Here is a 12,736-nt window from a genome sequence, read left to right on the forward strand (position 1 = left end):
GAACGAATCATTTGGGAGTCGTTGAGCAAATCAGTTAAAAATAAATGCGTATTATAAGACAAATAGTGTTTTTTTATCCTTGCATGCACGTTAAACTGTTTTTGGGGACTCCTAAAACAAAAATAGGAACATTTCAAATGCTATGATAGGGGTCTTTAATGCCACTGAATGCATAATTAGAATGGCGACTACAAGCCACTACTGTCTGACCTCACTGATACTCTTGTGTCCAAATAGAAGCAAATCCATATTTCCAGCATATGTTAAAATACTTCTCATAAGAGTATAAAAAACACATATGGATGTGATATTGTCCATAGTTTCGATCATATAGTGTAAAAACCCAGAAGTTCATTGTTAAATCATTAAAAAACTAAAAACCTATTCTGAAGCATTCAGAAGATCTACTGATTGCATTTTGGACCATTTGTGTTGGGTGTTGGCTAGCTTTTCTCTCATAACCTGCAAGAGGCTGGATAAACGGCAATGAATACAATTTAAATCTAATCAGCCATATTAAACGGACCAAAAATTCTACAGACCACTGGGTCGTAAATAATTCACATTGCAATAACTCACCTAAAGCCAGGGTCCAGAACTAATAAACAGCTATAACTGCATTTTCATAAGGACACAATATATGCATTATTAATACAAACAATGCAAAATACAGTTTTATGGCTGGTAAAGGAATAGTAATGGCTGGTATATTCTAAGTTGACTCTCCATTGGCTGTTGTGGCAAAAAGTTCCAAGAAAGTCCAACTCACTTTGCCTCTGCATTTGTTTTTATCGATGATCTTCAGTGCAAACTCCTTTCCAGTGGATCTATGGAAAGAAACAGAACAATAGACTTTTACCAAGGAGGCTTATGAGGCTTTGTCTTGAGTGCATTCAGAGCCTCAGGGACCAATTTGTAAGGTTGATGTCCTTTCAGTGCACGAGAGATCTTCTACCTTTTAGCTTAAAAATATGAACATGAGTATTGAATTTAGATGTAGATAGTACTGTTTCTTTCAGTATTTTAATCTGGGAACATGACAATAACAAACATAGAAGGGAGAAAAAAAACAGAAAGCAACAATTTTATTGACCCCCAAGGACCATTGTATTTCTCTTTCTAACAGGACAGAAATAACATCTAGTCTTTTATAACTAGTCAGTTTCTTACCGTTCAACACACTCCTTAACCACAGCAAAGTTTCCATCACCAATGACTTTGCCAATTTTGTACTTGTCCAAAATACTGGAAGCAGCTATGTTCCTGTTTCCATTAACTAAAGGGAATAAACCAAAACATTAAACATATCAGATTGAAACGCATAATACAAATTTCCATACCATATGATCGAAAAATATTTTCAGGTGAAAACCAGATGTTTTGTAAAACCCCCCCAAATAACAGATTAGCTCCAACATCCTCATCCAACAATTCAAATTTGGTTAGTGCACTATGCAGATAAACAACGGAAGGTCTGACTCATGCTCTGCTGAGCAGGGACGTTTGCTCATACACTGCCACCACAGTGTGTGAACGAGTGGGAGAGTGCCTGAGCAAATGTGGCACAGAATGGCATGTGTCAGCACTTTCACCGCCAAAGCTTGTCATGGCCCTGAAATGCCCTTTGGGGACTTTTGGACTTAAAACACAATAATATCCAAGGTGAGTGAGTGAGTGCATGACTGTGATGAATTGGAGTCGGGACGTCTTACCTTCAGGGCTCACACTGTTGTTATATTGTTGGGGCGTCTCAGAGGAGCCGTTCACATTGGTTGCAGAGGAGTGATGTGCTGGAATCTGCAAACAGAGACAAAAGTCTTAAAAACCTTAAACAATTAAAAGACCTTTTTATTTAAATACTAAAACGCAAGGCTGGGCGATATAACTAAAACGGATGATATTTAATTCAGTCTAAAATGGATTAAGAATGTTTTTTTTTTTTTTCATATAAGATAAATCATTAATGCAAACCAACATCAAATTTAGTAAATAATCGTATATAAGGTAGGAGTACTGAAGACTTTATTTAGCTTATTGGTGGATCAATTTAAGTTTTTAATTTAAATTAAAAATGTAAAAAATAAACATTTGTTACCAGCCAATCTAGAAAAATTGTTTGTATTCTTAAATCAAGGCATGTTTTCTACACAGTTCTTTTTTTTTCTACACAGTTCAGCACCAATATATAGCAATGTCTTCTGAATATTCAGATTTCCCATTACAGAAACAAATTAATTTTTTATATTTTGAAAAGCTGAATCTGAATTTTGAGTTCATTCAGATTCACATCTGACTCACAGAACACCTGTACTATTTGTGCAAATGTGTTTGTGAAAATAATCATAAAACAAGCTGAAAACACTGAATTTGCATGTTTGTTGAATGTGCATTTACGACAAATAGTCATTATTGGTAAAAATACACATTTGTGACCCTAGACCACAAAACCAGGTTTTTTTTTTTTTTTATTATTTATACATCACCTGAAAGGTGAATAATAAGCATTCCATTGATGTATGGCTTGTTAGGATAGAACAATGTTTGGACGAGATACAACTATTTGAACATCTGGAATCTGAGGTTGCAAAAAATCGAAACATTGAGAAAATCACCTTTAAAGTTGTTTATGTTCGCAATTGTACTGCATTCACTCACAAAAATAAATGTTTTATATATTTACTGTAGAAAAATTCACAAAATATCTTCATGGAACATGATTTTTACTTATATATATAAGAAAAATCGATAATTTTGACCCATACAATGTATTGTTGGCTATTGCCACCCGTGCTACTTTTTTTTTATTATTATTTATTTAAAAGGGACAATGCATATTGCTAGACATCTTAGCTTTTCAGCAATGTAAATATACCAGAATTAGCCCCAGGGCTACTTTCCATCTGCAGTCCCCCGTCAGGTCATCACAAACAACACATAACAAAGCTCACATTTAAGTTTAAATAAGATGCTACACAGTTTAAAGACTTGTGACTGGTTTTGTGATTAGGGTCACATTTACCATCTTTCTAATTCACAAATCTGTATTCCTGGCAAGTAAATGTTTGTTGTTATAAGCATTAAAAGGTGAAAGGCCAAATAGTAATATTTGCAAATTTTGGAAAAGTATACATCGTTGCCTTAATATTTAACAGCATCACAGATACTCAAGGCGCTAGACAATGAGGGATTGCAAAGCCATTGTCCAAATAAAAGTGAATTAAAATCATTGTGATATTTATTGCAAGATCTTTATAAAACATGAGTGTTCATTATATTGCCCAGCCCTACTAAAAAGAAAAGCATAGATGGTTATAGAAGCGATTATACAAAACCTTCACAATAAAACAATCAGTTTCTCAAACAACATACTGCCATCCGACATTAAATATCATCCTTAGTGAAATAAATGGTTGATGAGGACACACATAATTATCTAAAAGACAAACTGTGTACGACACGCGTAAAAAATAATGGACCTAGTCTTAAAAGATTTTAAATGGGCTGGCAATCAGTATGGTTAAAAAGCCAGTATGTTATCTTGATTCAGCAGCCAAAAAAGAATTAAACTGACGTGACAGTGACATGAGAAAAGACTATAAGCCAATGGAGACAAATACTGGCAGCATCCTGGTTAAAGCTGGTTTAATAAAGGCTACAGGGTTCCTCTGGGTACACAAGTAACAGTTGGGTTTTATTAGTCACCCTGAAAGAATCAAATACCCCAATGAATAGCAGAATGATTTAAGTGAATCACACAATCATACCCAACTGAAGACTTGAATATCCAGAAGGAACTGCAGCTAATATGAATGCTGCTACAGAAGGCAGAGTTTCATAATACCTGTACAGAGAGACGGAGGGGGACTCCTATCCGCTTGTTGCAACTAAACTAAAGGCAAGTGGGAAGATATTTATGTAACCAAAACGTTGGCGCGTTTGGACTAAAATTAGCTTGAAGCAGGAACAATGTGCAAAGAGCCAGCAAACAACTTATTCAGTCATATCTTCAGAAAAGTGCACAATAATAGTGGAATACTATGAATAATTTGTTAAAGGCTTTTTCATGATAGACATTCACATGCTTCTGAAAATAGCGTATTTCTTAAGTTGTGCATCGTTCTTATATAACTTGTTAGACTTTTATGAAGTATATGTTATAATGTATTGAACTATTTTACTTAAATAACATTTAACTTTGTTTTAGATGTGCCTCTCAAAGTTCATATTAGGAAAAAATAAATTTAAAAAAGCACCCGCACACCAAGAAGCTTACTGTCTGATAGACAGGTAAGTTAAGCAGATTAACACCAGGAGTTCTTGAGGCTATGATTGTACTTGACTTTGACCTTTGGTTAAACTACAGTTTGCCGTAGTCAGATCTCAGCAAGATCTCAATGCCTCAACTCACAATGCCTCCAAGAATAGAATTGATTAGGTCCTTCAGAGCGGATTTACACTCACCTCAAGGATTATTAGGAACACCATACTAATACTATGTTTGACCCCCTTTCGTCTTCAGAACTGCATTAATTCTATGTGGCATTAATTCAAAAAGGTGCTGAAAGCATTGATTAGAAATGTTGGCCCATATTGATATGATAGCATCTTGCAGTTGATGGAGATTTGTGGGATGCTCCCTGGGATGGACATGGTCAGAAACAATGCTCAGGTAGGCTGTGGCATTTAAACAATGCCCAATTGGCACTAAGGGGCCTAAAGTGTGCCAAGAAAACATCCCCCACACCATTACACCACCACCACCAGCCTGCACAGTGGTAACAAGGCATGATGGATCCATGTTCTCATTCAGTTTACGGCAAATTCTGACTCTACCATCTGAACTTCTCAACATAAATCTAGACTCATCAGACCAGGCAACATTTTTCCAGTCTTCAACTGTCCAATTTTGGTGAGCTCTTGCAAATTGTAGCCTCTTTTTCCTATTTGTAGTGGAGATGAGTGGTACCCGGTGGGGTCTTCTGCTGTTGTAGCCAATCCGCCTCAAGGTTGTGCATGCTGTGGCTTCACAAATGCTTTGCTGTATACCTCAGTTGTAACGAGAGGTTATTTCAGTCAAAGTTGCTCTTCTATCAGCTTGAATCAGTCGGCCCTTAGTGACCTTTAGCAAGTCATTTTCGCCCACCCGACTGCCGCATACTGGATGATTTTCCCTTTTCACATTATTCTTTGTAAACCGTAGAAATGGTTGTGCGTGAAAATCCCAGTAACTGAGCAGATTGTGAAATACTCAGACCGGCCCATCTGGCACCAACAACCATGACACGCTCAAAATTGCTTAAATCAACTTTCTTTCCCATTCTGACATTCAGTTTGGAGTTCATTGTCTTTACCAGGACCACACCCCTAAATGCATTGAAGCAACTGCCATGGGATTGGTGGATTAGATAATTGCATTCATAAGAAATTGAACAGGTGTTCCTAATAATCCTTTAGGTGAGTGTATATGTCCTTATACCAGCTAATGTAGAAACAAATCCACTGATAGTAAATTACCTCTATAGAGACTACTGAACTACTGAAGACTCAAGTGTTTTATACACTTTGCACATGTGAATTGCGAGGAAACAGGGAACTCCCATATGGGTTTTCCAAATCTACCTGCGATCTTGAACTATAAGAAAGTACCAAGGAGAAAATAATAGCACCGCTGTAATATGAAATAATATAACAAAGTTTATATAGTGTACCTACATTCTTCTACAACATATTTAATAGTATCCTAAACTAATAACAATTTATTAATGTACTTTATATTGATAAGCTGTTAAGTCAAAGAACATATTTCAGCTAAATACTTTAATGACTATGTTACAATGTTCATTTTTTTTTTTTAAATATACTCTTTCAATTTTTATTTAATAATTTGTCAACCTTAATGTCTACATAAAATTGTGTAGATACATCACTGACATGTAATACGTATACTGCATAGAAATAAAACAACTGAACAGAACTGAAACAAAAATACAACATAGAAATAAAATAAAAGCTTGCATTTGTCATTAAGAGTATGAAAACCTTAGACAGCAGAAAAAATACATGACTTTCTAACTCAAAATAATTTCCGCCCCCGAATTGCAGTATATAAAAAAAAAGTTAGCATATTCTGGTAAAGTGTCATCACTTGACCTTGAAATTTACTGCTTAAATTTGTTGAGAGTCAGTAATTTAGCCAGCATCACTAAACTCTTACTCACGAATGAGTGTTATGATGCTATGCTATCATCCATGCGTCAGCATCCAGAAGCCTGATCTTATTTTTGACTTGAAGAAATAATCTATTCTAAAACTAGCAATGTTGCCTGTAAACTGATTAGGAGCAGAGAGTTGCCATGCCAACGTGTTTACCTTGAAGTTGCGCATGCTGCGGGGGCTGGTCGGGGAGGAGCTGGAAGATTTGGCGGATTTGGGGGTAGTGATTTGGCTGTTAGGTACTCCATTTACTGAGGAGTGTAGCAAGAAGAGGGAGGGAGACAGAAAAAAGAGAGAAACAAATTGGTGTTACTTCTTACACTCATTTTCTGCTACACATGCATTGCTTAAGACCTCATAAGTCTATTTGAAGATGATGTTAACTACATAAAGTAAGCTAAACTGGTCATGTATAATCTCAAAATAGTGCCCACAATAAATATGAACCACACTATTCTAATTCTGTCATCATTTACTCATCTTTCTGACATTTCTAAACCTGTTCTTTCTTCCGTAGAACAAAAAAAAAAATTAAGTGAATGTTAATGTGGTGATCAAGCTTTGAGAAATGTAACAACAAAAACAACTCTATATGACAGACTTCCCAGTCTTTTGAAATCATACGATTTTTACACTTCATCAAGTCAAGTCAAGTCACATGTATTTATATAGTGCTTTTCACAATGCCGATTGTATCAAAGCTGCTTCACAATATCAATCAAGACAAGTCATCGCAGTCAAATTTGAATGTGTGGTTATTTAGTTACACTGTAAAAGAAAATTTCTAATGAATTACTAAAATTCTTCTTTTCCTCACACAAAGCTTTAGACTACACTGTAAAAACTAAAGGTGCCTCAAATATCCTGTCAGATACTCAAGGAACCTAAAAACACAATTTAAGTGCCTCAAAGCTCTTTCTCATAGAGTTGGGGTTACTGGAAGGGCATTGACAATCTTAGCGGTTCTTGCTGAAACTTATGGGATCCTTGAAGCACTTTGTATTCATTTCAGAGGTTCTGGAGGTACCTTTTCACTACCATGAGACCTCGAAGTGCTTTGGGGGAAATTAGAGGACCTTGAATGCTATAAAAGTGTTATTGCAAGATCTTTTAACATTTAAGTGGTTCCTGGAAGATCTCTTATGTTAAAGTCAGCATCTGGAGGAACCTAATGGTTCTGTGAGTCCAGAATACAATTATTATCCTATTATAATACTATTATATAATACCATTATTAAAATAATTAAATAATACTATTATTATCCTATTATTGTTATACTTAAGTTTTGCAATATATATATTTTCACTTAAGTGAAATTACTGAACTTAAATATACAAGTTTGATAAGAATCATCATTAAAGAAGAAAATTTCAAATGGCATTTAGAGGCTTTTGCATCTGAACTCTTCATATATATATATATATATATATATATATATATATATATATATATGAAGAGTTCAGATGAAGAAAGAAGAAGAAGAAAATTTCAAATGGCATTTAGAGGCTTTTGCATCTGAACTCTTCATATATATATATATATATATATATATATATATATATGAAGAGTTCAGATGCAAAAGCCTCTAAATGCCATTTGAAATTTTCTTCTTTAATGATGATTTTTATCAAACTTGTATATTTAAGTTCAGTAATTTCACTTAAATGGCAATGATAATTACCTATTAATTGTTATTTAAGTGAAATTACTGAACATAAATATACAACTTTGATAAAAATCATCATTAAAGAAGGAAATTTCAAATGGCATTTAGAGGCTTTTGCATCTGAACTCTTCATATATATATATATATATATATATATACTGTATAAATATTTGTTTCTTGATAAACAAAGTTCAATAGAAATTTAGGCCTAATTGAAATAGATTTTTTGAAACAATGAACAAGTCAATTGTGATCAATTTATACATTAATAAATGCACAATAATCTTGCATATGTTAACTACATTAGTTCTAAAGCATTTATTCATTTTAGTTGATGTCAATTTCAATGTTTACTTGCATCTGTTAACATTACTTGCACTGTGAACTAACATGAGCAAACAATTAACAATTGTAACTGTATAAGGAACTAACATTAAGAAAAGTTAATAAATCCAGTAAAAAAAAAAAATACATTGCTTATAATTTGTTCATGTTAACTAATGCATTTACTAATGTTAACAAGTGTAACCATTAACTTTTAAAAATAAAATCTTAACGACCCCAATATTTTCCTCTCAGGAATGCGTGTGCACAGTGCATATGTCTCCTTGGCCCAGAATAAGTCTCTTAATACAGATACAAGGGTTCACATGCACCACACACCTGTCACCAAATCCAGAATGCTACATAGAATAACCCAGTGATATCAAGCATCAAACACCTTTTAATAAACACCATCCATGGATAGCATTCCAAGTTGCGTCAGAATCCACAGGGAGGATGGATTTGTAGAAAAGCTGCTCTTGGCATTTCCCAATGAGTGTGTGGCATGAGTAGATTTCTTTCCAGGCATGCTATAGAGCCTTTGCAGTTCAGCGACATAGGCATTTAGGGTGTGTGTGTACTGCATTAGCCAGTCTAAGCAGAAGGCATTTGAGGATGACTGCATTTAGTGTGCGCATCCAATTGGCATGTCTGGTACATTATGGTATGCGCAAGCCAGGGTCTGGGGCAGAGGCCAATATGAAAGTTAGCTCTCTGTATACTAGCTGATGGATTTGGAAGGCCACACAGGAGAGCTGTTAGTATGATTGAATGCTGCACCAAAAGGGTTAGGGGTCATGTATACAGCTCCTTCCACAGATGAATGTCCTTTAGGTAAACTTAACATTACAAAGGGAGATTCCTCTAAAGAAGCTCTCAAGAATTTCATATGGTTGTCAGATTCTCTGGTTGTCAGTTTGTTGGTTAGTCTTAGTTATGGTAAAGGCAACTAGCATAAAAGTATCTGTAATTCAGTGTAATGGATATGGATGTGATAAATGAATGAATACGTAGAAGCCTACTTTTTATATATACTAATGCATATTTGGGGTTCAGCTTGGCAGTGGGGGCACTTTTAAGGTGAGGTCACAACCAGCTATGTTCTAAGAATGTTTCGCTAATGTTCCCATTGAGTTATGAATGTTTTATATATATATATAAGAAAATTTACAAATCCTGCTCTCTAAATTGTTTATGTTCATTACCATGTGCTTTTACTTATTGTAGAGTTATCTTGAGCATTGTAATGTTTATCATAAGCTTTAGTAAAGCAGATGTCTTAACAAATGTCGACCGGAAATTTTTTTACAAGCAGTTCATTCATACCTATGCAAGATCGCTGTGAAAATACAGACCAGAAGTCAAAAGACAACGAGCACAGCTCTGAAAAGGGGCGGGGCTACATAAGGTCAATAGCTAGCCTCTCCGAAATTGCCTACCCTACCTTTAAGGGAACATTACATTTGATCATTTTGCAAACATTATGGGAACATTACTTTTGAATGTTCTCTGAATGTTCTGAAACAAGTATTACCATTAAAAAACATTGAACTAAAATGTATCTAAAATAAAATAATGCATAAATAACACAGATTTTTGTGCACACTTTTGAGAACAATATTAAAGATTAGTCAACGCTGCACAAATTTTTTTTATAAATGTTCATGGAAAAACATTTGCTAGCCAAAGTTCTGAGAAAGTTTTCAGAAATTGTGCGGACAAAAAGTCAATGATGTAGCGATGTATAAAGCACAGATCATGCAGAAGTCAGTTGCCAAATCTGCAAAGGGAAATATTTTGGCATCATGCAAAATTCCAGAATGTGTGGATTTCTATTGAATTTGCTCTTCAACCATTTCCAGAACAACGATAAACATGACCTTAACTCACATTAGAAGAGGTTAGCAAATCACTACAGAAGTACTTTACCTTACGAAGTCTTAAAGGTACAGTAGAAGAGCATTGTTTATGGTCAACGCATTCTGTTTATTTCCTTTTTTGATGCAAGCAACCTCAACTAATATACAGTAATATAACTTCAGGGAGAAAATATAGTGCTAAAAAATGTTTTCTTTCATTACCATTGAAACTTACTTGGTGATTTGACTGGAGATTGGCTATTTGTAGAGAAGTGTCCAGGAGTTCTTCTTACTACAGTGGAGAGGAGAGCAATTGAAAAAGGAACGGAGCGTTTCAAAAATTATTGGGAAAAGAAAAATGACAGGAAGTTACATGTGAATCACAGTAGTCATAAAGATTCAGAAATTCAGTTTCTGTTGCTGTTGTTCTTTCCCAAACCTAACTTCATTGAGTATGAGGTAAACCAAGTATGATAGATAAAAGTAACTAAATGCGCTACTTAGTTATTCTTTATAAATAACTTACTTTTTTCACCTGGGCTGGGCTTGCTTGTTTGTTTTTATACTAATAAAAAAGTTATATTTTTTGTTAAATGTAAAAGCCCTTTCAAACCAAACGTGAGGCTGAGGGAAATACAAATTCCCTCAGCCAAATTGTTTAAGCAGCTTAAACAAACATCTTCAAACAAATGCAGGAGAAGTTAAACACACTTGTTTAAAGTAATAAAAACTAAAAGAAAATTAAACGCAAATGTGATGTATAACTAAAGTAATTTTTTGCTTATTTGTATGGTTGAATTGGATAATCAAAGTTCAGCAGTTAAGACATTGGTTAATAAAATGAGACTAAATACATAAAGTATATTTGTATTTAACATTTAATATTAATACAGTATTCTAAGTTTGTATTTCACTGTTTTTATTCATATTGAGGAAAACTAAATCTGTTTTTGAGTAAATGCATGCTCACATTTTGTCTAGATCTACAATAACTCATGTTGACAGCGCACACAATGCCTCTCCCAATTTCTCTCAGCATGGGAACAGGAAAGGTGTCAGTCAATAAATGGGAAAACAAAGGAACTTGCATTACTTATCTGAAAAATCTCTGATATTTTGTTATAAATATAAAAGTGATGTGTTAGCCCCAACACTGAGTGTGACTTTGTGTATCCTCACCTGATCCAGGGGATTTGCTGCGGCGGGTGGGTCCTGGACTTTTACAACCAGAGTACCTCACAGGAGGAGCAGAACGAGAAGAATAAGAGGACTTGAGCACCTGGCATTCTGGACACAGAGACACCATAAATTAGCAGGGAATGATGCCAATAATGTCTTATGAAGTCTCAGAACATTTGCAAAAACAGACATTTCAAACAATTAACCTCTTTGCCTGTTTATCTAATTGTACACTATACCAAAGGTTTGGGGATTCCTTAAAAAAGGAGATTTACAAGTATTTTGTAAGTACCTTCCAAAAGGTCTGGTCATTTACAGTATATTATTCATCAAAACGTTCACAAAATCCTTATCAGGCCAGATATGACTGTTTGTTGGAATCTGCAGATATATTCGCATGTGCCGAGACTGTGAAGCAAATTGTCTCTACCCAATGCCTATGAGAGCAGCCCATCTTTGTAATGAGAGCAGTGGATGCAGAACTTTAATAAGGAATGACTCATACTTAACAGCAGCTATAGTGGGCCCGATCTGTCCTGTCGATTACACGGCACTTGCTAATGACGCAAAGCAGTGATAAATTAGCGGATGAGCACTAGATCATGGAGTGATGAAGTTAAAACAAGCCGAATGACATTATTAAAATGCCATTACTGCCAAGCTAATCTGTTTCATGGGGCTTAATGTAAAGCTGAATCTGGGAGAGAATGCATAATGAGTTCTTTAGTTACAGAAGATTTAGATTTGGGGTGGGCTTGCGTTTTAAGGACACTCCACTTCTGCTGTGGAAAGAAGAGGTTGAGCAGTAAATACAGTCAGAAGCAAACTCACCGTTTCTTTATATTTTTGGAAAAGTCCTACTTAGTCTAAGTGGGGCAGTGGAGAAGAACTAGGACAAAATGCCAAGAAGCTGAACTAAATTCACACAGCTATCACAGTGTGTGTGTGTATGTGGTAAATGTTATAGGAAATGGAGGCGTTTCAGTAAAATAGGACGAAAATTATAGGCAAAAGTCATATGATTTTATTTAGAACTTCATGGCAACAGAACATCTTCACTTCCCCACCTGCACTTTCATGTTCACTAGACAAACACAAACTGCACACTGAACAATGGTGAGGAACTTCGCATAACAAGGTCACTTCCTCTGACAATGGTAATCCGTTGGTCCCATGTGTTCATTCTGGAAAATGGATTCATTTTTGCAACCCAGTGAATGAATGTGAATGAATGGAAATAATTATGGCAATTATACTATTGCAATCACTTTTTTTTTCTGTAGGAGACAATTCTATTGTGTTTTTGTGCTGATAGCAAGTTTTTATTATGCACAAATACAACATTTGTGTGCTGATGCCAATTAGTTGTTCTGTGCTTGTTTTTTTCTGTTTATTTGTTTTAAAGCACTGATGAAAAAAAGTATTTCTATTCCATATAAAAGTCATTTTATTCCCTATATGTTCTCAATATAAATACCAAAGACTAGCTGAGAT

The 12,736-nt window shown here is 34.9% G+C and overlaps 1 protein-coding gene across 6 annotated transcripts in view; it reads right to left on the reverse strand.

Annotated features, from left to right (window-relative positions):
• dclk2a (doublecortin like kinase 2a) overlaps positions 1-12,736 on the reverse strand; it is a 54,501-nt gene that overhangs the window by 14,647 nt on the left and 27,118 nt on the right. For 4 of the 6 annotated variants that reach the window (XR_005625594.2, XM_039691053.2, XM_039691046.2 and 1 more), the window contains exons 4-10: positions 11,243-11,350; positions 10,299-10,355; positions 6,370-6,464; positions 3,842-3,889; positions 1,713-1,797; positions 1,171-1,276; positions 770-827 (exon numbers count right to left, since the gene is read on the reverse strand). Coding sequence is in view for 5 of the 6 variants with exons in the window: in XM_039691053.2 (XP_039546987.2) it covers positions 770-827; positions 1,171-1,276; positions 1,713-1,797; positions 3,842-3,889; positions 6,370-6,464; positions 10,299-10,355; positions 11,243-11,350 (557 nt within the window). In the remaining variant the exon portion in view is untranslated. The remainder of the gene's footprint in view (positions 1-769; positions 828-1,170; positions 1,277-1,712; positions 1,798-3,841; positions 3,890-6,369; positions 6,465-10,298; positions 10,356-11,242; positions 11,351-12,736) is intronic. The other 2 variants (XM_039691069.2, XM_039691061.2) reach the window with 1 other exon arrangement.

The sequence above is a fragment of the Pimephales promelas genome, chromosome 6 (assembly GCF_988280905.1).
Source record: "Pimephales promelas chromosome 6, fPimPro1.hap1.1, whole genome shotgun sequence".
NCBI classification, from domain to species: Eukaryota; Metazoa; Chordata; class Actinopteri; order Cypriniformes; family Leuciscidae; genus Pimephales; species Pimephales promelas.